Genomic DNA, 24,193 nt, shown 5'->3' on the forward strand with positions numbered 1-24,193 from the left:
GGACGGTGCGCCCGCCGCCGCGCCGCAAAGTTGCCGCCGCTTCATTGCTGTCCCTCCTCAGTCCATCGCCCCCGAGCCGTGAGTTTTCTGCATGAAATTTATTAATGAGCCCTTTCATTTGCTTGTTCCTTCAGGGTCGCGTGTTAGTTTTGTTGCAGGGGGGTGCAGGCTTTTTATTACTCGGTGAGAGAGCTGGCAGATGTCCCAAGTGAGAGAACCTCTTCCTCCGGGGCCTGAAGGGCCAGACCAAGCTCCGACTGAGAACAGCTCTTTGATCTCTCTCCCTCGAGGTAAGTAAGTTGCTTTAAAGTTTCTCTGTAATTGTTGCGCCTTTTATTTGAATGATGCGTTTACTGATTTGTTTTGTGGGTTGTAGCCCCTCTCTTCTTTATTGTCTCCCCGACCTCCCCTCTTTGTAACACTTTCACTTCCATGTCTTAATTGTTTTAACCAGAAATTCCTATGTAGAAAACGCAAAAATAAAAGAAGAAGAAAAAAGATGCACTGATGTCAGCACAGCTTCTCAGTACTTGAAAAACTGCAGTCATTCAGAGGCAGATGCTGGTCCTTAACAATCCCTTAACAATCCCTTTCTTGTTTCTCAGTTTTGTGTTTGTGTTTGGAAGCTTTTTCCTGTAAAGCTCTGCTTCCAGGTCTTGCAGTAAATTGAGAAAAGTTGATCCGGGAGCAGGGGCGTTGTTCAGGCTGGAGGTCACTTTGCTCTTTTATTCTGAGATTACTCTGTGATGCTGCAGCTAACACCAGAATTTTGAGAGTCTTAACTTGTTTCTTATCAGCTGTTCAAAAGATTGTTGTAAAGTGCATTCATCTTAAAGAGAAATGCTTGAAGTTATGTCTTATTTGCATTTGCCCAAAATAGATGGATATTCTGATCACTGTCATGTAAGGAAGTCTGACAAGGTGTATTGCAGGTTATCCTCCAGACAGGGGAGTCTCCAGAGTGCTGGTCTGTGAAGATGAGACTTAATTACTTGTTTTTTCATTTACAGCTACAGCTTTGTTTTCCAGAATTCTGACAGGAGCTTAAAAAGTCTCTGAAGAACAAATAAGCTTGTTCAAAAACTGTAACTTTATTCATAACTGGTTAACTGGAGCAGCGCCTGGTAACACAGTTGTGCAACTGTGGATTAAAGATGTAGTCTTGTTTTTGTAACTCGGAAAATCAATAGCTATGTGAAATCAAAGTTGAAGACTCATTTGAGAAAACAGAAAGTATCCGTAGCTAAGTGAAAAATGTTCTGGCAGGGAGACATATTAAATTGGCTTATACTTACCTTATTGTTGGGGATTTTTTTGGTCCTAGAGATGACTCATAACTTCTAAACAGTAAAAAATAATAATAAAAAAAGATTAGATACAGAAGACCAAGCATGCAGAACTGAACTGTTAGAATCATGTTTTTTCCAGAAACATCAGTATCTGTGCTGCATGTTTGTTTTCAATGTGTTGTTTTTGTCTGTCATGTGACGAATTGGCCACACTGGTTAAATTCTGTACGTAGGCCATACATCAAAGTTACTGAAGTTGTAAGTCAGTGAACCAGCTGGCCTGGGAAGTGGTCTTTTTCTTAGAGCACCACTTTAAACTGAGTTTTCACTATGAAATAAAGTCTTACGTGATTCCATTTTGTAAGATTATAGATAAATGTTCTTCTTTTTATGAAAAGTAAGGAAACAAATACTGATCTGTCCATGAACAAGTTATGTGCAGAAAATCTGAATGACACAATGACAACTCACGGCTGTTTAGGTGGAAGATTATAAAGTTACTTTCTTAGGGATCAGTAAGGTGCAAATGAGTGTAATATATTGAATCAGATTTGCTCACTGGCAAGAGCTTTCAGGGCACGTGCTCAATTTAAAGCATACCTTTGTTTACAGAAAGACAAGGCTGGGCTTTTTTACAGATTTCAGCATTCAAATACATAATTTTTATTCTAATGAACTGAGATTTAAGGATAACTGTGGATATTTGTTGCTTTTTTCTAGCCTAAGTCTGTTGGGGAAATGGGGGTGGAAAGAGGAAGAGGTGAGTTCATAACATTTCCAGTCTATATTCCAGCATTTCTGTTGTTAGCTTTGCAGTGTGTGATTACAGGGTAAGGTAGTCTAGATATTCCAGGACTGAAGATCTAAGATAAAATGTCTAAAGTTTTCAACACCCTCTACTCTTTCTATACTACCCCCAAGACATCCAGAAGTACAGTGACTCCTCTAGAATTTGGCAATAAGTTTAAAAGCTGTGGTTGAAATTCATATTATTTCTGGAAATAGGATAGAGTTATTTGGAAAAATCTGCAATAATTTGAAATAATTACTACTTTACTTAGAATCACCTCATCATATTTATGTGATGACTCCATATACTTACAGTGAGATACTTTAAATCTGTGTCCACCTAGAAGTAAAGATTTCTTAATCAGAAAAGTAGGGCTTATGTTGTATGTATAGTAGAGTAGTAAGTGCATTCTAGTGATAAACAATTTTTGATTGGTAGCTGCATACTTTAGCATGCTCTTCATATTTGTTTTACTGGTATAGACACTTTACATGCCGAGAACAAACTTCTCCTCTTCTGTGGTTCTGTGAGGTATAATTAAAAAATCCAGATCTTCAAAGTGCTCCTTTTGCTTGTTTTCATATACATTCAGATGCTGAAGCCGAATTGCATTTTTCTCTGAAAGGAAAGGAAACTTCAACTGAGTTTTAAATATTCAACAGATTACTATCCCACAACCTAATTAAAAAACAGACAAAAGTATTAAAGTTTAGGCAGATTGCAGGGATGTACTTTAGTTGTAGACATGGTGAAAACTGTGGGATGAGACATAGTTTGGCCTACAGATGTTGCATGCTCTGTTTTTTGCGACTTTATTTTTGTGTGTTATTATTAATTTAACCAACACGCTCACTCGACACCTCCCTGTCACTGGTCTTCCTTGTTCATTTTTGAATTAATACCTAAATATTAGTGAGATTATTGGATTTTTCACCCTCCACAATTAGTGTGCTAATGAAAGAGTGAGCAAATGAAATCATAGTGTTGTCTTTGGTTGGCAATGTCAATACTCAATTTCAGCCTTTAAACCATCATCTGTGCCAATGGAATCTGCTGCTCTAAGGTACAGACTACAGGATGAAAGGTTTAACTTAACTTCAGCAAACATCTAGCTAATTTTGCCCCATGCTTCCTAAAAGTGTAGCTGTACTTGTGCACCCTTGATGGATTCTCGTGATGCCATCTCCTGTAGCTCCACAGGCCTTGACTAAGCTGTGACTACTTCTACCTGTGTGCTGTGTAATGTAGTCAGTGAATCATGTCTTCTCTATGCTCAGACCACTTCAACTTCACTGTGATCAAGTATTTTCTGCACTGGTAGGTAGAAGAATAATGTCCCTAAGCAAGGAATGTGACAATTAGTTACTATTAGTCTCTCTGCTTTAAAGAAGATATTTCATAAGATAGAAGTCATGTCATGGTTATTGCCTGGACTATGGGTAGACTTTTTTCATTAAATCATCTGCATTTGTATAAACCATAGAATACAAGTGAGGAATTCAGTGAACGGGGAATTCTATTTAGAGCATCAGGCCACGTTTTAGAAAATGTGGGACTGTGATCTATAAAGTATTTGGAATGCTTTTACCTTTACTTGTTACTCTAGGTTACATTTAGTTACCAACATGTGAATAACATTTATCTTTCTCAATTTAGAAAGAAAACAAAGTAATACAAAAATATTACTAAATTGAGAGTGATAATTGCATTTCAACTGTAAGAACTTTCTAATAGCTCTTTGATGATGAAAATCCACTAGAATTTATTTTTTTTTAATGGGGTGGAGGAGGAGGCTGGAGAAATCTAGTAGAGATACTAAGGGACAAGTTCCGTAAGTGACCATTCTCTCTCATGCAAATCACATCACTGTTGCCAGATGGAGATGCAGTTCTGATTTGGTGTCTAAAGAAAATATATTCAGCAACTAGTACTTCCATTCAGAAAAATACAAAAAGCATGTGCTTTTCTTCAAGAATGTCATACAAACCTCTTCAAGTTTTCTGTTCCTAACTGTTTTCATGATGAGGAGCACTGAAGGAACATGCTGGCTAGATGACATGGGGTGACAGAAGACTTACTGCAGGCAGTATTTGGACATTCCTGCAGCAATAAGATTGCTGTCACCATAATTATTGCACTTTAGCAGAAGTGTCAGTGTTATGAGTAACGGATTTTTATTTTAACGGTTAACCAGTGCACTCAGATTGCTCAAACTTACCAAATACTCCATCTGTATTTTTGTTCCCACCTGCAATCTGACAAGAATTGAGTGAATCTGTGTTAATTTGTTTCCTTGCTGTCTGTCGGCCCTTTATTGAGCATTACTGACTGAAATCCCTAAAACTTTCATAAGTGTCTAACTCTAGTTTGTCTTAAAAATACCCTTCTGCTTTCAGTTTCACACGCATGCCATTCCAGTCAAGTGATTCATGTCCATATGGCTGTGAGAGACTTGTATTTCATAAAGCTGACTGTAAAGGTCTTGCATCAAATTTGAAATGCTTTTGTTCTATCTTACATAATTTTATATGAGAATAATTCTTCTGAAATTCTATTCCAGGCCCTCAGAAGTTTAATTCCTCTTCATTTTAAACACTTGGGGTTTTTTTACTAGTAAGTATCATTTAGCAATGACTGTGTTATGCTGCTGTTTTCCTTTGGATCAGCAGTGCAGTTTTGAAGTGAATCTCCAGTTCTCTCCCTTCTTTGGTCTGCATTGTGGAGTGATCCTGGGCAGTGACCTGGACTGGATTTCTTTTGGACAAAGTAATCTGCAAGATGCACTGCAGGAATGTGCCTAATGCACTCCAGTCTCTAGTAAGTCTTCAGTCTTTGAGATTAAATCTGAGAGCTAGTCCAAAGTAGAAAGCCCCTGGAACATGTATAATATGGAATGTGCCCTTAAAATCAACTCTTTCAGTCTGCAGGCTCACTTTTATTGGCCTATGCTGTTGCTAACACAGCTATAGCCACTCAGTATTGCTTAACACTTACGTGAAAGTAGTTTTGCACCCATGTGAAACACTGTTAGGTGAAAGACATAAATTTCTAAGTGACTGCATGACAACTAGTGTTTTTGCCTATGCATTTGAACTTTTTAATGCTTTTAATAGTGCAAGGTACCTATTTGCGTGTTGCTATTCATTTTTAATTTATCACGAGTGAAATTTGTCCAGGACTGTCAAACTTGTAGTACATTCATAACTGTTCCGTAGCTTGCACCTGGAAATTCTGTGCAAGAGCTTTCCAAGAAGTTCAGTTGAATTGCATTAATTTTTGAAGCCATTGAAAGTTGTGATGAGGCATTTAAGTGAAAGCCACTGAAACAAAATAAAAACAAATTAGTTATTTTAGTTTTAAAACGATCAGACATCTAAATGGAGGATTCCAACTCCATAATTTGCATATTGTCAATATTAATTAGATTATACAACTGGTCATTAATGAAATGAGATTGTTTCAGGCAGATCATGAACTGGAATAGGCATTCCATTACATGAATAGCACAGTTGAACTTATGCCTAAAAGTTTTAGGCATTTCATGAAGTAGCTGGTGGGTGTTACTGTTAATGGTTGCATTGTGAAACCTGGTATTATTGTGGTTCCTTTGTGTTATTGTTGCGAACAGTGGAATTTTTGATAGGAAATAGCATCTGTAGTGGTTCCTTGCCAATGAGGATATTAATGAACAGAGGAAGTGTCAGAAATGCAGTGTTTGCCACATGCTCTTCAATCCCTCTCAACTGCTGTAGGCTTGAGACAGAGGACCGTTCTATTATCTTTCCTTTTGGAAACATTCCTCAACTTTTTTAGTTCCTCTTAGATGGAACGATTTGAGCTTTGCACATGTGTGTTTAAATCAACATCTGCTTGTTCAGGGATAACTCAGGCCTTTTGAAGATTCTTGTTTACCTCCCAGCGGCTGGGTCAAATTTAGGTGCCTAAGTAAGCTTTGCCCTGTGCTTCCATCAGTCCTCCGCCTTTAAAGAGTAGAATTGTTGGGCTGTTCCTGACTCTGCATTTTTGCAGTTAACAATGACTCCACTGTGCCAGTCCTTTCTGCATGTCCCCCTCTCCTCGATGAGAATGATGCACTCAGCTTTCCAGAAGCTTTTCCCAGCAGTTGCTTTTGCTTTACCTGCTGTTTGATATGGTCCATCACAGAGTTGGTGAACAGAAAATGAGTGTGTCAGAGCAACAAAGCCTCTTATTGTTGCATTAACAGGATTTTTAAACTAATTTTACCTACACAGTGTCCCTAAGTCAGTAGACAAACTCTAAACCTGTTTCTCAAGTCCAGTTTATCATGTTGCTAGTCAAGATTCTTAATAGTTCACATGCTTGGACAAAATGGCTGAGTCAGTATATAGGCTTATGTGTCATCTAATGAATAGAAATCAGCTGCCAATCACAATCTGAGGATGTGCAACCTACTTAATGTGGGCACTTTGCCATTTTTTGTCAGGTTCAGACATTGAATATTATATAGTTACTGATGCATTAAGGTATGATGCCACGTTTGAACCCACTGAGGCCCATTTCTGAGACGGTTAGCATCCCAAATTGTATCTATATTTAGCCATTATGTTGTATCTCTTACTTATTTAAATTGAACCTTAAATTTCATCAATATCTACACAAGTAGAGTTTGTGCCTTTGCTTACCTTTGGGATAGATCACTGTGTACTGTGTGTGGGTGTCACTCGCACAGGACTTTTGGCTAGAAGCTGTTCACCGCACTACTGTTAGTTTAGGGAAGGTACATAGCCACACAGGTTGCTGGTCTGGGGGCTGAACTGTGGTAGGTCAGAAGGCTGCATTGCTTTTGTGACATGACCTAGAGTAACTTACTGTGGTTTTGAAGAGAGATTGGATTTCTAACTCAGCACTGTCGAACTCAGAACGTAGTGACTCTTTTCCTTTCCATTATTTAAACCGCTAGGAAGAGCATCTCTTTTTCTTCTTGGCTGTCAGTTTTGGAGGTAGTCACCTGAGAGTGGAAGGGTGTACTAAAGGAAGCAGAAGCTAAGATACTAAGGAAGTATTTCATAAAAATTCTTAAGGTTAAGCTTGATTAAAAACAGAGTAGAGTTACAAATTTATTTGAAGATGCAGTAGAAAAAACCGATACCCATCTATAACCAGATCCAGCCATTACTATTTGTGCCAGCTGTAGGCTTTATTAAAGCTGCTCTGCCACAAGCATCTGCTCTTATAGCTATTCTTATGCACCTAATACAAAAATAATGACATCAACAAAACATATTCAGGAGGGTTCTTGAGGTTGTCTTCATGTGTTGTAGTTGCACCTCTAGAATAAAAAAATAAAAAATGTTATGATACCATCATCAGGGAATAATCTAGAATTTGCTTTGTACTAAAACTGAGACCTGGTGTACATTCAAGAAAGACCAAATAATTAACCAGGACACCAGTGTTTGGCTATTTTTAGTGTTCTGATCATCAGAATGGATGTATGAAAAAAATAAACATAGCTTAAGGTCTACTTTTTCCAAAGACCCGTTGTACCAAGTCTGTCTGGGATGGAGTTAATTTTTTACACAGCAGCCCCTGTGATGCTGTGTTTGGGATTTGTAACTAAAACACGGTTGATAGCACACCACTGCTTTGGCTGTTGCTGAATAGCACTTGTCAGAGTGTCAAGGTTTTCTCTCTTCCACTCTCCCCCACTAGTGAGTAGGCTGGGCGTGGACAGGTGGTTGGGAGAAGACACCGTGTGGGCAGCTGGCTCAGGTTGACCACAGGGGTATTGCATGCTATATAATGTCATGCTCAGGAGTGAAAACTGAGGGGATGAGGTCTTTGGGGAGGTAGCCATTGCTGAGAGACTGGCTTCAGCATCAGTCCACTTCTGGAAGGTGGTGATTGCATCACATGTTTTGTTTTTTCTCTCCCTTCACATATTAAACTGTACCTCGACCAACAAATTTCCTCAGTTGTGCTTTTTCTGTTCTCCCCTCTTGTCCTGCTAGGGGCTGGAAAGGGAAGGAGTGCTATGTGATCCTTAGCTGCTGCCCAGGGTCATCTCACCACACCCACAGAGCAGTGTCTGCCAGGAGATTAGCTGCTCCAGTGGGTTATTCTGGAGCACAAAGATGCCAAATACATGTTTAATGGTGTAGGTTTCTGTTAGGCACATTCATGGGGAAGTCTTCATGTGAATTCAATAGATCAAAGAACAGATATTCAATCAATTAATTGTTGTGAACTTCCTTATTAAAATTATTTTGTGTTCAATTACATCTTTGGGATTTTTGTACTTTTTAATAGTGTCTCATTTCTTTCTTGTAAACTGTTAATATTGTTTAAATGGTTTTGTTGAAAAATACACGTACAACCTAGACAGTAAAAAAAAAAAAAGAAAAAAAAGATACCGAACCAAAAGCAGGCAGAGGAATGAAAACTAAATCCCTATGAATAATGATGACTGATTGTATTTTGCGATCCTTCACATTTCTTAGATAAAAATGTAATCTAGAACACTGAGGGCCCCATAATATTGACATCAGCCACTACTTAGAGCCGTTCATTGTTTACTACATGAAATAGTAGAGCTCTGCAAAGTTGTATCCTGCAGAAGAAAATTGCATACAGTAACTCTGGAGTATTGTACTACCACTGCCGCCTGGATATGGTTGTAATCTTGGTGGCATTACGGCAGTGAAGCAATTTAAGAGCAGAATCTCTTAAAATAGCTCGTTTCAGCTTATTCTGTGTGGAAAGCAGAGTGCTTTTTACACTAGCTCTCTCCAGGACCCTACTTATTTTCATTCAGGCTATTTCAGGGCACTTTTCAAACACTTTCGAAACACATTTGTGGTTAATACCTAATGGCACAGGCAAAATCATTGTACTTCAATACATTGTATCTGATAGATATTGGGTAGAAAAAAATTGTATCTCATGTCTGTCAAAGCAGTTGAGAAGATGTTGTGGGTTTTTTTTTCGTAGGATGAGTGTCTAGGTGAGATTAACTCATCAGGGCAAGATGCAAAACTCACTGAAGTCAATGGATATCTTCTCAGTAACTTCAGTAACTCTGTGCCAGTCTCGGTGAAACGGCCTATCTCAGGATGGGCTTGCAGAAATATTGACAAGTTGTTGAAGAAATGGTGATGGGGGTTGGGCTGAGAGAGAAGTACCACGGAGGTAGCTGGGTCAGACATTTCAGAGGCGGAAATTAATAGAAGGGGAGCAGCAGTGCTTGAAGGCACATGCTACTACACATACAATATGGCATATATTATGTTGAGTGATGTTCAGTGCCTCAGTTTAACAGCGTGGATAACAAAGGCAGAAAGTTAGGATTTAAAATCAAACTGCGGTTGGTTACATGAAGAAACTAACCTTTAATATGTCAGAGAAGCCATAAGTGATTTTTCTGTGTCTCAGGACTGGAATCACTGCTCTACTAGAGGATATACTATCATTACGTTGTGATAAATGGTTTATAATCACGTCCTTGTTTGAAACAAATAAATAGACCTAACAGATTTTTCAACAGTTGCTCATTTAGTTTTACTGTAAATACTAAATGTTGTACATTATACTGAAAAAATAATTGAGACTGAAAATATTTAGTACTTTACAGATCCCTGAAGTAAGTGATATAAACTGATAATCTATCACTGTGAATATGAACAAAGTAATTCCAGACTTGGAATTGCTTCCTTGAATGCAAGTAGGAAAAACCTGTAGCAATCAAGAACAGAAAGATTTGTGTGTGTAAATTTGACTATTAAAATGTTAATGATAGCTAAAATGAAAGCTGTCACTTACCTTGGTTTGACAAAATGCAGGTCTGCGTGTGTTAACTGGTAAAATCATCAAAAATAACAAGATCTGCTGTTTTGGGAAATAACCTTAAGAATCCCTCAACTAACCTTATCATGGAAATTTTCCTGCATCTTATATGTACTTGGAGAAAAGAAAGAGCTTTTCCTTTCATCATAGGCTAAACATTGACTTTTATTTGGAATGGCTTTTAAAAGGCTATTTTTTTCAATGAAAAATAGGTAATTGTGTTATAAGAAAATTTCCAAATTTCTGTACCAAACAGTTTTGAAGTTTCAACAATATTTGTCTTTAATTATACATTCGTTTGTAAATAATAGAGAACAGACTTTTGAGAAATCTTTCTGGCTTTTATATGCCAGAGCCACATGTACATGGACAAAAAATAGTTTTTTTTGTGTGCCAAAGCCATTCAAATTTTCATCTGAAATTTTTGTAGAAGGTAGCTAAATATAAGGAAACTGAACTGTAGCTTCTTATTAAAGCTGCTGAGTATTATTTTGCATCATTAAACACACTATGACAAAAAGGCTTCCTTAAAGAGGAATTATTTTGATCTGGCCAAGAAAACAAATTGAAAAACAACTTTATTGGAAATTATTTCTAAGGAAGCTACATGAGATGCTATGACAAGTTATATTTTATGCTCTCTCTAATTTTCAAAGGTGAGTTTTGTTCACATAGAGAAAGAATACCGTGGAAACTAATATCTTAAAATTTCTTTTGACTTAGAAAAAGCTAACCAAGATAATACTGCGGCAGGAGATAAAGACATAAACCAGCCCTCCAGTATCCAAAGTATACAACCAGAGATACAAGACCAGTCCGTCTGGGGAAATCGCACTGATGGTGACCTCATCAGAAGTGAGTATTTCCAGAACAAATTGCTGCCATTTGGGCTTGCTTTCGCAGTGTAACGGGATACTGCCTGTTGACTCATTTAAATGCATGTCAAATGCTAGTGTGTTGCAACTGTAATGCGTCTACTGTATTTATTTCACAGAGTGACTCCTGTCAGCATGCATAAACAATAGTTCAAAAAAGGTATGATTGGAGTGGTGCAGTATAATGCAGACCTCTAGCATCTGCATTTTAAAGCCTTGTATTCTCTTATCATTCGTAATGGGATCTGTGTATTTAGTAGGCACATGAGATGCAGTATGCAGTTGTGCTAGGGGTCATTGCCCTTGATTTTTCAGGTTGTGCATTGAGTAGCAGAGTAAATTATGCTGAGAGCAGTTTTTTCCAGATGCACTGAGTACTGGTCGGGTTTAAGTTTACAAAGAGTTCTGAATCCCAAAGCTGTTACTCTTTTCAATGCTAAAAGAATGCTCTAAGTCAGGGTTTTAGACCTATGCTATGTAACTCTGGGGGGTTTTTTCATTATTTTTTACAAGTCCACATTTTTAGTTTGTGTCTTGGATGCTTTAAAACATAAAAAATTTATGCAAGAGCATTCCCATTTTTCTCTCTTGAATTGATGATCATATGCTGTCCAGAAGTTCATCCACAATTGCACCCTCTTGATGTGAAAAATATTTCTGTCAACTGCCAGAGCTAACACTACTTCAAAATTCTGTGAGTGCTTGAATGTTAGTTGCTCAAGGGAGGGGCAGCATGAGAAACTTCTCTAATTATAGGGTGTATTCAGAAAGCAAATGGGCTAAATGCTGAGTGGTGCTCCAGATCTCTGGATGGTTGTCTGGCCACACTCTTCAGGGTCAGTTTGCTGAATACATACTACACTGTGCACAGTGGGATAAATTCATAATTTTGAACCTGGTGTTGTCATAACTGGTGTTTTCCTGTGGAGTTACCTGTTTATTTTAAGGTTTTTTGGGCGATTGCTTTTTTGGTTTCTTTTAATCTTACCAATACAATCAACTTCTCCTGAACTTTGTGTTAACATTTGAAGTTCTTTTCAAATCTTAGTTAATCCTTTTTTTCTGAATAATGAATCCAGGTAAATACTTATACCCTTAATGCATTGAGTAGTTATTTAGATCCTTTACAGAAAACTTAGATTTAGCATGTCAGATATTTATCTGACAATTTTAGGAGAATTCATAAAGGGCTATAAAGAGTGATAATTGTCCTGCACAGTTTGTTTACTTAATCCCAAAATATTATTTTTTGAGACCTAACTGTCTCTGGACAAGCAGTTGCTTTGTGCTTGTGTTGAGGGCATGGGAAGGTGCTAATGGCATTTGCTGCTCTTGGAATGGCCTCCTTATTCCCTCTTCCTTTTTCCCAGACCCATGGGAAAGCAGACTTGTTCTGTAGCGGTTAGCAGCATGCCTGAACTGTGGAGGAAAGGTCCAAGGACAGTAGCGTGGTGCTGTGCTTCCTGTAATCCATTCACTGCAAGGACATACTGTAGTGGATGTACTGGGGGGATTGGGAGAGGAAAATACAATTTTTTTTTCAGCATATAGTAGAAATTGCAGCAGATTGTCGAAGTCCCTGGTAAAGTGACTTGACAGTTATATGCGGTTATATGTTTTTGTGATGGGAGAGTTGTTTTCTGCTGAATTAAAAGTGTTACAGGAAAAAGGGCAAAGATAGGATAAAATTCAGAGGTATAGTATACTGCTTCAGTGTGCCTAACTGTGCTCCACCTGGAGTCACTGGTAGTTTTACCTTCGACTTTGTGAAAAGCAAGTTTAGGTAAAAACTGTAAGTTTCTAAACCTCCCAGTGTTAATAATTGAGTTTTGTGTGGTAATGGCTTTATTAGGAGACATGTTTGAGTAGCTGCTATGATAGGTGTGTATCCTCTCTCTATTTCAAATGCATGATTTTTTTTAACCTTTAATATTAAAGGCTTCTACATGGAAGAAACAAATATGATGAAATTAAAGCACCTTCTTTTTCTTCTTTTTTGGGCTGTGGCTATGAGTAGAGAAGTCTGTTCTACTTTAAAAAAATTGAGGAACAGTATTTGGCTCAATTACAAGTACTTCTTGTAGTTTGCAGAAGTTTTACAACTTGATCTACCTAGTAACTTAAGTCTGAAAAATAAAACAAGGAGAGCAAAGGGAAGCTTGTTTCTCATAAACATTGCTTACATATTTTGTCTTAAATAATATGTATCATAGCTCAGAATAGCTGTGATTCAGCCAGATCTGTTACCCCGCTAGACTAAAGTTTTCAAAATATCACACGCTGAAAGAAACTTGAGGTTAGAAATAATCAGTGTTTTGATCATTATGGCCTATTTCAAAACTGCTTTTTTCTTTTTAATTGTTTTAGAGAGGACATACTTGAATTTTCTCAAGTATTAACAACCATTCACCACTGTCCTAATGATTCAGTTTCTTTTTTTCCCATACAGATTGTTTTCCACCCCCACAGTTGATCCATACGCCATTTGTATTAGCCTTAGTTTTCACTTTATAAATGTTTCCATCATTTGATTTCCAAGGTTTTCCTTGTTTGCAGCTGTTTTATCCTGCTGTTATATGGAAGTAGATTAATCAGTCAGTTTTACTGGCACACCAACAACAAAGTTCAGTGTTAGAGACTGTATAATGATTTCATTGTGCATGATTTCTCATTTGCACTTGTGAACTCAGTTTACCAGGCAACATCAATAAACTAAAATGCTGCCTCCATTTTCCACAGTAAAGATGTTTTCAGTTGACCTTGCTCTGCCCTTGCAGTCCTTTTCTCAAGCCCATTTTTTTAAATCTCTAGCTGATGAGATTTCCTCTAGATTAGCCCTTTCCTCACCTCCTCTGGAGCATGCCTTCTCCCCTGAATGAAAATGGTCGTAATATCCCAGGTAAATGGATAATCTTATGGGAAGATTCAACCAATGAAGTGATTGTTTTTGAAAAGAGCTTAAGAGTCGAAAGGTTGCTGTTTAATGACATAGAAGCAAGGAAGAGCTAAATAAGAAGAAAACGGTTATATTATCTTTCTGTATTAAATGTTAATGCACTTGTGTAACTTACTGGAATACTGTGTTCAGTTGGAGAAGGGTTAGGGGAGAACCACGAATACCTCAGGAATGACTGGAGTGGTTGAAAACATGCCTTCTTGTGGAAAACCTGGAATTCAATCTGTTCAGTGTTAACAAGGGGTGTAAGGAGGGGAATGCCTAGTTCTTGAGAAGCATGATACCACAATGAACAGAAATTTGATAAGACAGGTCTTCAATGGTAGCAGGGGAGAACTAGATGTAATGCCTGGAAGTTTAGTTAGACTAGAAATAAAGTGCACGTTTTTTAACACAGTATTTGAGAACAGGAAGATCTGATAAGTACTGGCTGGGTTTAGGTGTGTTAAATTTGCTTTACTCCTCACAAGGTGGCCATTGCTATCCATATCCTTCAATTTTAGAACCTGAGTAAAGGAGGGTCTCTTTTCTTCAGCACTTCCCCCAAATTGGGAAAACGTCTATATTTTTCAGTTCAGGTGTTCTTCAAGGCAATGTTGAGACCTATTCCTTTCTTTTCACGGACACACACATATTTTGTATTTTATTTCAGGCGGTAGAGGTTCTGCTTTTCAAAAAAGCTTAGCTTTAGATTAGCTCCATCTGCTTTTCCTTCTTCTTTGGCAGTGCGTTTTAAGTATCTGCAACTGCCTTCTGCTTATTTTCATTGTATGATCTGGTGGCCTGTAATGGGGATGTTCTGCTTCTGTTATCACTCACCTTTGGCAAGTGAGGAAGAGCGAATGTTAAAACACGCAGCAGGGTAACCTGTGGCTATGGGAATGAAGCCATTGGAGTTCCTGATGCTCCATGTTACCACAATGCCCTGCTTTGTTCTTTGAAAAAAAAAAAAAAAAAGAAGTTATAAAGCTGGATTTGAGAATATTTAGGGAGAATTTTTATAGAGAGGTTATCATCAGTATGTGCTGTTATGCAGGGGAAGAAATGTTTAGGACGGAAGAAAATGCCAGTCTTGAACACTATTTGCTTGTGAGGATTTAATCTCCTTTCCAGTTTTCAAGCAGGACCTTAGCTATGTGATATTTAAGAAAACAAAAAACATCTACCATAGATTCAAATTGTCATGAATAATTGATTGATAATAATCCAATTCTCAAGATTAAATACCTAAAATATGCCCATGTTTTACAGATAGAAAGGTCATTGCTATCCATCATTTCCTCGCTTCAATTGCCTCTTTCTCCTCTGTGAAACACCCTCCTGATAAGAGTGGTTCTTCAGAGAAAAGGATGCTTCATTCAGCTCTCTGGGGATTAAGAAATTTTACATGTTCTTGTGCCCACTATTTTATTTACTACGTTGTTCTTTATTGCAGTTTTTTTCAATTGAAATATAAACCTAAATATTTTTATAGTTTTGTTTTCTATATTTTTGTGTTGACATTGTTACTTTACATGACTATTTAGTTTTAATAGCTGGAGATTCCCTTTTTCCTCTGGTTGAGTGATTTTTCATAGACAAAATTATGCAGTTTGGGTTTGAGACTTTCTTCCCGACAAGAGTAAGATAATCTGCTGTTAGAACTGTTCTTCTTTGTCTGATATCAAATATATCCAATTATATTAATATATTAATCCAAATATATTTTCTTGGCTAATTTCTGGTGCATAGTCATCTTACAATTATTGTGATTTCAGATGACTGTGTTTATTCTGTCTAAAAAATAGTGCAAAGTGCTCGAGATGACTTAAATGATTCTTTTCAAAGCTAGAAAGTGTGACAGATACAGTCTTCTTGCACTGTGTGAGTACAGAAATCATGCAGAATAGATAATGGAATTTATTCAAAATATGTTGCTGAGCCTTAAAGATGTTTAGTTGGGTCAAGGGACCGAGGTAACAACTCCTCGAATTCCTTAACGATTCCTTTCTGTCCTGATAGAGACAGAAGGGTTTTAAAGGGGAAGGAAGAAATTCACACCTCGGTCTGTGTTTTCGGAAACCTGAAACAAACTTTTAATAACCATACATCTATACACTATTATATATATAGGCACAAACTGAGAAAAAGGAAAAAAAAAAACGAAGAAGAAAAGACTCAGATAACCAGAGTTCTGCACAGTCCTTTTCAAGGTCAGCTCTCTGGGCAGGCAGCCAACGGCGAGGTGGGAGTGAAGACTCTGCAGCTGCTTTGGGCAGGGAGCAGAATTCTTCTCGCGGCCAAGAGGGGGAGAAACCCCGCGTGGCAAGAGAAAAAAAACTACAGGGAAACTCAGGAAAGCTCCCGTCACGAAAGGGAGTTGAAGTCCAGATATCCTCACCCGATTCAGACGAGACAGGACCCACGGCAGAACAGGTCAGAGTCTGCAGTCCGATGCAGGCCCTCAGGTCTCGGTCTGGGTTCGGCCTAGTCAGGCCTGGTGAGGCCTGGACGTCTGCCAGCAGATCCGTGGCAGGAACCCTCCGTGCAGCGAGTCCGGAAGGAGAGAGCAAGAGAGACACTCCCCTGGCCTGCTGCTTTTTAAAGGCTCCCCACGTAACGTTTCACCTGACCCCCTTAACCAATTAAATGCAGAATTATCGTATTTGCATGGAATAATTCTATTTGTCCATTACCCAAAACAAGGAAGTTTCAGCTCAAACCAGGACATTCCACCCCAATTATTTCATGCAATGTACATAAACACGCATTTAGGGTCTTTCAGCCAGGGTCAGGTTCTTTTGAGGTACACAGTGGACTTTACCACCTTCCCGCATCACCCACCAGGTGTGTCCAGGGCCTTGTGCCGAGACAACACCCCGGGTAGGTGCATTTGGATTTGCATCAGAGGTCAAACTCCCCGAACTCTTTTAGGTAAAGAAGTGATTTATGTGCAATGTTTCACATATACCCAGGTATAAAAAAAGTGAGAGCCTGAACAAAACTTTAATCAGTTCAATACCTAGATAAAGGAATGCAGTATTTGGTGTTTAGATTCTTCTTTAAAAATATAAATCTTTGAGGAATCTGGCTGGTAGAAATAATGGAGGTCTGAAGGTACTCCCTAGGAACTCCTCTCCCAGAAAGAATTTCTTTTCCTCTCCCCAGGAAAGTCACTGCTGTTTCTCTCCCTGACTTGGCAGTTCTCTTACTACTTCTGTTCCAGAAGTCCTCAGAAAACTCCTCTCATGCCTATTCTGGAGCCAGATGGGTTTTTAACTTCTTCTCCACCAGCTGTAAGATGGCTGACATTTTTGAAATTTTTGAAAACATTTGGAAACAGCTTGTTCCCTTAGCACAACATAGGAGGTAAAATGTGATTTATTGTAGTAGTTTTGTACTGGCTTTGGTTGAGAGAGAGTTAATTTTCTTCATAGCTGTCTACTGGGATTACACTGTGGCAAGTTTTCATCCACTATATAGTGAAATAGGACTTTACGACTTTAATTATAAAAACTGGAACAAAGCTAAGTATGTAGTACAGCATATTTGACTGATGCCAGTCAAGATAAAGCATCTCATAAAGGAGGTAGTGAAAATGATGCTGTTTAAAAAAAATTTGGAATTTAACAGGCTTACAGACAGGCCAGTGTGTTGTGTGTCAGAAGTACTAGAGCCTGTGAAGGACCCACAAATTTACTCCTACTGATGATGCACCAGCAAAAGCTGAGGAGAAGAATGAATATCAGTGCTCTTGCAGTAGGCTGAGAAATACAGATGAGAAATCAGAAGCCAGTGCTATCAGGATACCAAGAGACCTAACATTTTCAGTATTCCAAATAAACTAATCAGATTTTGCAGCTGGTGCACACATAAGCAACTGGAGCTCCTGTTCACTGCTGTTCCCCTGTTTAAATTTCCCTTCTTCTTTTTTTAATGGATGAAGATTGATGTACTCTCTCCACTTTCTACCTAGACAAATTCTGCAGAAAGTTAGGCCTTTTCTTACTGAAAGTGTATGTAACTTCTCACTGATTTGATTTCCCCTAGGAATTTCTGGGATCAAACCTCTTGGCTGAGAGAATTCTAGATCCAGGGAATTTCACACCTCATTGTTGCACAACCATAGCATTTTCATTTACTTTTCATCTCACCCTGTTCTGGGCAGAGAGGCAGACAGCTGTATCCTTACAGTTAGTGTCTTAAGAGTTTAAGACTGGGCCTTCAGTGTTTACAGAAGTCACCTGTGGAATGACCCGAGTGTCACTGAAGTTAGTAGTCACATACTTGTAAAGAGAGCTGCTGTGGGATGCAGATGTTTTCTGTGTAGCCTCTTCCCTTTAGCTGTAGGTTGAAGCAGTGCAGCTAATGACAGACTGCAAGAGGTGAGGAGTTTGTATACTCTGTGGTGACTCCATGTGGAGAAATAAACTTCTTGCTGTTATTGATCCAGTTACAGAACAGTAGCCAAACTTCAATGAGAACTTTAAACTACACCAGATGACCATAAGGTAGATGCATGTATTCTGCATATCACTAGTAGCCAGAATTACCTGGAGCCTTTCATTTGCTGTTTTACCTTACTTCGGGCTGTCAGAACATCATCTGAATTTATGGTCTGAGGCTGAGGAAGTTTGGATGGCAATAATCATCAGTACCAGACAAAGGTGAAATTCTTCAAGTAACGTGAAGATTACTGTGCTTGCTGCATTTGAGCCTGAAGTAAATTGTATCTTAATTTCAGAATATTTTCCTTTGTTGTATTGGTACAGTCCCAGAATTAATGTGCTGTTATGCCTAGATGGGAAAGAATATTTATATACTTTCCTCGACTAGTTCCTTGTGTAGGGGAAAAAGTACAATATATTTGTAGTGATTCCTTAAAGAGGAAGAGTAATAAAACTCTGGTTGTGTTCTACGTGAATTATTATGCTACAAAACCAATGAGTCAGTGTGGTTTCAGTCTGCTATTCTTGATACTAACGGTATTCAGCTATCCATTTTTAGCAAAGAAAACACCAAATTACAAAGTGTATGAAAGTATCATCGTTGCAAGCTGTACTTTTAGGAACCTGTTTTCTGGCAAAAATGTCTTGAGCTTTATGGCAAAAATTCTCTTAGTTTTTATTTTTTATATTTTACTTTATATTTGCTGTCATGAGTGTGGAATGCTTGAAATGATTTAACACATCTGAAGAGTAGTACTGTGTGTGTCTGTACGTCAAAGTAGTTTAATTAGTCAAAATTTAAAGAGCAAAAGTAGTTTTTAATCTTTTGAATTTTGTATTTCCTAATAAAGTGAAAGATGAAGAGAGGCTCATGATTACGGCAGAAGGCTTAGCCAAGTAATTATGGTTAAACATTTTTTCTTTACATAGCTATCCAGAGGAAAGAAAGATCTGAATACTACTTACTTGTTCTGCATTCTGGTCATATGTGCAGTGGAAAAGTACCCCGAAGTACCTTTCACTGAAGGTATATTTATAAGGGGCAAGGAAACACAGGAGCCTATGACCCATTTGTGTGGTGTTGTGGTGGTGTTGGTGGTTTTTTTTTTTGTTTTCCCTTAAAAAGAAAATATTCGTGATCCAAACCCAGAGGATCCTTTTGAAAAACATTCAAATGTCAGACAGCTCTGGTCACACATATTTCTAATACTGGTTTTGGTAACTCATTATACTGAAGAAGTAGGCCTCCAGAAATACTGAAGGTTGATCTGAGACAGTGGTGAATTATTTGCCACCTGAGCCTTGACTGTTTTAAAAATAACTGTAGTGTTCTGGCATGTGAGAAACTTGTGATCATGAAATGGAATTCTAACACAAGAGCTTTCAAATTCTGAGTTTTATGTCTGGACCATGTAATTTAGAAGTTTAAATTTTACTTTTAAACCTGCTTTCTTGAAATTCTGTGCAGTATCACAATTATTATGTTTTTACTTTAATCTGAAGCTATAAATATTGTGACACTTGTTTAGTGAAAATGGTAAGGTGTAGCAATACAAATGTTAATTATAGCAGAATTTCAACTAAGAGACTGTTTCCTGTTGTAGAGGTTGCTCAAGCTTAAGTGAGTTTTATTGATTTACAGCTCAGACTTAAGGTTGTATAATGTTTGCATAAAATGTTATGAAGTTTACTTTTGAGACAAGTCAAGCAGAGCAAACTGTTAGGCAAGCCTATAAAAAATGTGGCCTATGAGTCAGATTTGACCTTCAGGGCAAGTTTTTGCCCCTGAGAGACAGCATAAGCTGTTTGCCCATTCCTTGGCAGAGCAGGAACAATCTTGCCTTCAAGTGTGGGTAGCTCTGAAATACATCTTTTTTCAAAAATAAAACCTCTTAGGCAGTTAGAAGGCATGTACCTTTTCCCATCTCCCTTTTTTATTAGGTCAAATCTGTAGTTTAACTGTATTCTATAAGTTGCAAGTTCGAATAAAATTCACATTTTAACAGAAAAGCAATGAAAGATTATTATGCTGTCCAAGATTGGCCATAAGAGTAGTGTCAAACCAGAGCGAACCTCTTTTATGAATGCACAGTTCAGAAATAAAGGAGATTGGTGAACAATACTCTTTTCGCTTGAATTTCAAAATAAAGGAAATCTTAAGTTTTGGTGAGATTTGGGATTAGCCTGCCAGGAAGTGTTTGTCTGAGTGATCAAACTGAGTTTTTCACAGAGGTGATATAAAAAAATATTTGGGTAGTGAGGCAGGATACAGAGCTAACTTCGGGTAGTGCACATGAGTTTTTCATATATGTAATTTTATTAAATTACTCCAACTCATGTAGCAATTTAGTATGTCATAGCTCACTTTGTAACTATGACTTTATAAAATATTTAATATTTATAAAATATTTCCTTACCTCAATATATTCTTTTTACTGTGTGGTGACTTTTTAGGGATAATAGTCACTATCATATATATAATGTAAAATCAGTATTGAGAAATATTTTTATGTGGGAATAGATCTTTCAGTGGGACTATACATTAATTACTCTATACAAGTATTTAGCAGTCTGCTGTATATACATCTGAAGTAGTTATAAAGATTTACATGTTTTGTAGCAGTCTTCATCACAGCTGTTCTGAAAACTGAACTGTTCTGGATCGAGATGGGGAAACTTGAAACTAGTGTGAGCTTTATATTTACAACAAAGGCAGTGTTTAACTGTGGAAAGATGCAGAAAGAAAAAAACACACAGCAGCATTTTAAGGAGGAAATCTAGAAAGGTTACCTTTTTTTTCCCTCCTTCCTCTTGTTCCTTTCGTTTGACTGTTACTTCATCTACTTTTCTGTCCATTTGACTTTCTGATTTCCATCTGTAGGTAGTATTATGCCTGAGGGATCTTTTCTCTACAATTTAATCAATAACTCAATTTTAATTTTAAGTAAATCACCCTTTGTGTGATTTAGTGACCATTTTGTGTATGGTCGCATTGTGACCATTTGTGTGTTACAGAGCACCCACTACTCTAGCTCTGTGAGAAGAACAGCCTAACAGAGAGACCTCATTGCTGTGCTACACTCCCTCCTTGAACTACAGAAAATAATCTGGCAAAAGTTTTCTTTTGCTGTCATGTCTGTATCCACACCAGGAATTCTGATGAGATAGCAAAAAGTTTAGGTCTCATTATCACTATTTTGTTGCATACTTGTGGAACAGATCCTTACAGAAAAGGAGAGAAAGCTTGTTTGATAGCACAGGGAAGGTTCCTGTAGAATAATCCACTTTGCTCTCAGAGTTAGAAATCCGTTTCACAATTACTATGAAGGAGTGACACTTCCAAGTTTCAATCATTTAAAAAAAATCCTTTAGAAACGATGTTAATTTTGGAAGAAAAGTAAAGGATTTGGATTGGTGATATGGTGGAAAGAGACGTGGTGGCTATCGTGGTGGAGTCAAAGTTGGAAGAGCGCAGAAGGTTTGTTCCCATTCTTAGTGAATTGTTCTACATCCTCTAAATCCATAATTATTTCTTAAAGTAAAAAGAGAGAGAAAAGACTGACCCATCCTTATTACAGTTACTGCCTCTAAGCCATTCTTCTCTTGTGTTTGCCTAATTTTCTCCAGTCTCCCCTTTCCCATTTTTTTTTGTTGTTTGTTTGAACAGTCCTTTTTCCTGATTACCCACTTTCTTTATTACTATTACATATCTGTAAGCAATGACAGAAAAGTTGTGCTTAGAGGCTGACCGGCAATTTTTTTTTACTGTTCATTCAGGAAAAAAAACCCCCAAACTTTTATTTTACCCAAACTTAATTTTACGGAACACTATGAAAATAATTAGTTTCTGGAGTCATGTGATTATGTGAGCTTTAAATTTGCATAAAATAAAAAATTAACCCGGTCTTAGTCTGTAGCTACTGACAAAAGCTGAAAGTTGAAGACTCAAAATTGAGAATGCCAATAAAAAGCATGTATTTAAAAATAAAATATTGATGATTTTTGTGTAGTTTACCTTGGCAGTACTGCACTGTACAGAAACAAGGAATTTTGTCTAAATCAGCATAACACGAATTAAATATAAGGTGGTAGGGAGATGTTCCCGTTGTGAGTTGTTAATTCCAGTAGCCTAAGAAAGTGATATGGCACAATAAATGTAGGAGGCTATGCTGAAGGAACAGTAAAGAAAAGGGTGCTGGAATTAAGTCCGAGTGGCAGGGCTATGGCAGCAGCGCAAATAAAATGGCAGATGGCACGGCTCTGTAGTAGAGCGGATAAGGATGTCTCAAAACCCAGTGCAGTTCTGTCCTTTTGGGAGTTGTTTGAATGGTTTCCTAAAAGCATTCCTGTTCGGGTCCAAGAAATGCAAGAAGTGAGGCTGAGATGTTTCCCAAGCACGGAACAGCTGCACAGCACAAAGGGATGGAGGCAGCAGTTTGGCCCACCCAGCAGCAGCCTGGTTGAGCTGCTGTTGCTGATGATGACGTGAATGCTTTTGTGGGTCTGAAGGCTCGTGTAAGCAGCAAAGGAGGGTCCGTTGTGTGTGATGTAGTTGCAAGGGTTGCCACTGTACTTTGAGTCTTCTGGGGGTAGAGGAGGTTGCTGCCTCAGCTGTGATGTTTTAAAGTCCTTGAACTGTAAAAGGACAAAAAATCTAATGTAACTGTAAATTCTAATGCTTTCATTTAAAAGGCTGTGAAATCCTTCAGTTTATTTGCAAAACCCTGTAACAAAATGTTTTTAAATGTGAAAATGGACTCTTTTCAGTATTGTGAGTAATGTTGACATAGCACTGATTTCACAGCTGTATCTGTGCTCCATTTAAAAAAATGTGATTAGTGTACAAAAGGATTTTCTATTGCTCAGCAAAAAAAGGGAAGTACATCCTCTGAATAAGACAAAACAAAATCTTTTCAGGAAAAGGTCTCTGTTGCAAGAAACACTGGTTCAAAGCATGGCCCCTGTTCAAATTTAAATGCTACTTACAGGTATTTTTAAAACAAAAGATGAGCTAAATAAACTCCAGTAGGCCAAATTATGTAGTTTTATAAGTTGAAATAGTCTTTTTAAAATTTTTAATAGAAAATGAAAATGATACTGTATGTAAGGTTGAATGCTTTTAAACATGTCGAAATAAGAATACTCCCTCTCTGTATGCTAGAGATAAAAACCAGTATTCTGCTATTCAGTCAGTTCTGCAGTATAGGGACTTGCAGGTGCTACTGGCCTCTACTATATCGAAATGGTTTGGGCACAATAATTTCATAGAGATTTATATCTTGTTTCATGAACAGGGTGGAGAATCAGAGTTTTTAGTTCAGTTGTGGGATGAAAGAAAAAAGTTTTACAGGTAATTTTATCCCATTCAAAAAATTTTACCTGTATCTTCAGATAATCTGGTGCCTTCTTGTTTGTGTTAGTCCATTCGTTTCTCTGTATTTTTGTGCTTGTAGCTATTGGCAACTGAGGGGACGCTGTATTTTTCTAACAGAACAGATCTGTAACTGCGTGGTTCAGATATCAGAGCATTCTTGTGAATTGTTTGAGCAGCTTATGCTTTGTTTCCTTTCAGGAAACAGTGGATTGTTTTTACAGGAAGTTTGGTCTTCACCAAGCACAGTCACCAATCTGACTTTTGCACTGCTCTAAGGATGTGTGTGTTTTTGTGGGGTTTTTTACTATATTGAATTCATATAATGGAGGTCAGGTATGAAATCTTGGCTGGGATGGGTGGGTTTGTCCAGCTGAGTCAGAAAGAGGACTTCCTATATCATTTTGGTAGAATACAGCAATTATTTACTTAGAAGTAAGTAAAAAATGTTTTCTTTTGTGCTAAGTATTGGTGACAGGGTATATGTTAACCGCATTCAGCTTTGACTTGAACACACAAATCTCTTAGTTGATCAATTTTTACATGCTGGTTGATCAATTTTTACATGCTGAAATACAACATTGCCTTTACCTTCAGTGTATGAAATTACTGGTTTAGTGTAAAACAGAGTTAAACTGCCTGTGGGGTGCGGAAGGGAAAG

At 37.8% G+C, this 24,193-nt stretch overlaps 1 protein-coding gene across 1 annotated transcript in view; it reads left to right on the top strand.

Annotated features, from left to right (window-relative positions):
* The first annotated feature begins 199 nt into the window (after positions 1-199).
* MDFIC (MyoD family inhibitor domain containing) overlaps positions 200-24,193 on the top strand; it is a 47,890-nt gene continuing 23,896 nt past the window's right edge. Inside the window, exons 1-2 of the mRNA XM_010134564.1 lie at positions 200-290; positions 10,627-10,758. Coding sequence (XP_010132866.1) covers positions 200-290; positions 10,627-10,758 — 223 coding nt within the window. The remainder of the gene's footprint in view (positions 291-10,626; positions 10,759-24,193) is intronic.

Source organism: Buceros rhinoceros, unplaced genomic scaffold (assembly GCF_000710305.1).
Source record: "Buceros rhinoceros silvestris isolate BGI_N320 unplaced genomic scaffold, ASM71030v1 scaffold10374, whole genome shotgun sequence".
NCBI lineage: Eukaryota > Metazoa > Chordata > Aves > Bucerotiformes > Bucerotidae > Buceros > Buceros rhinoceros.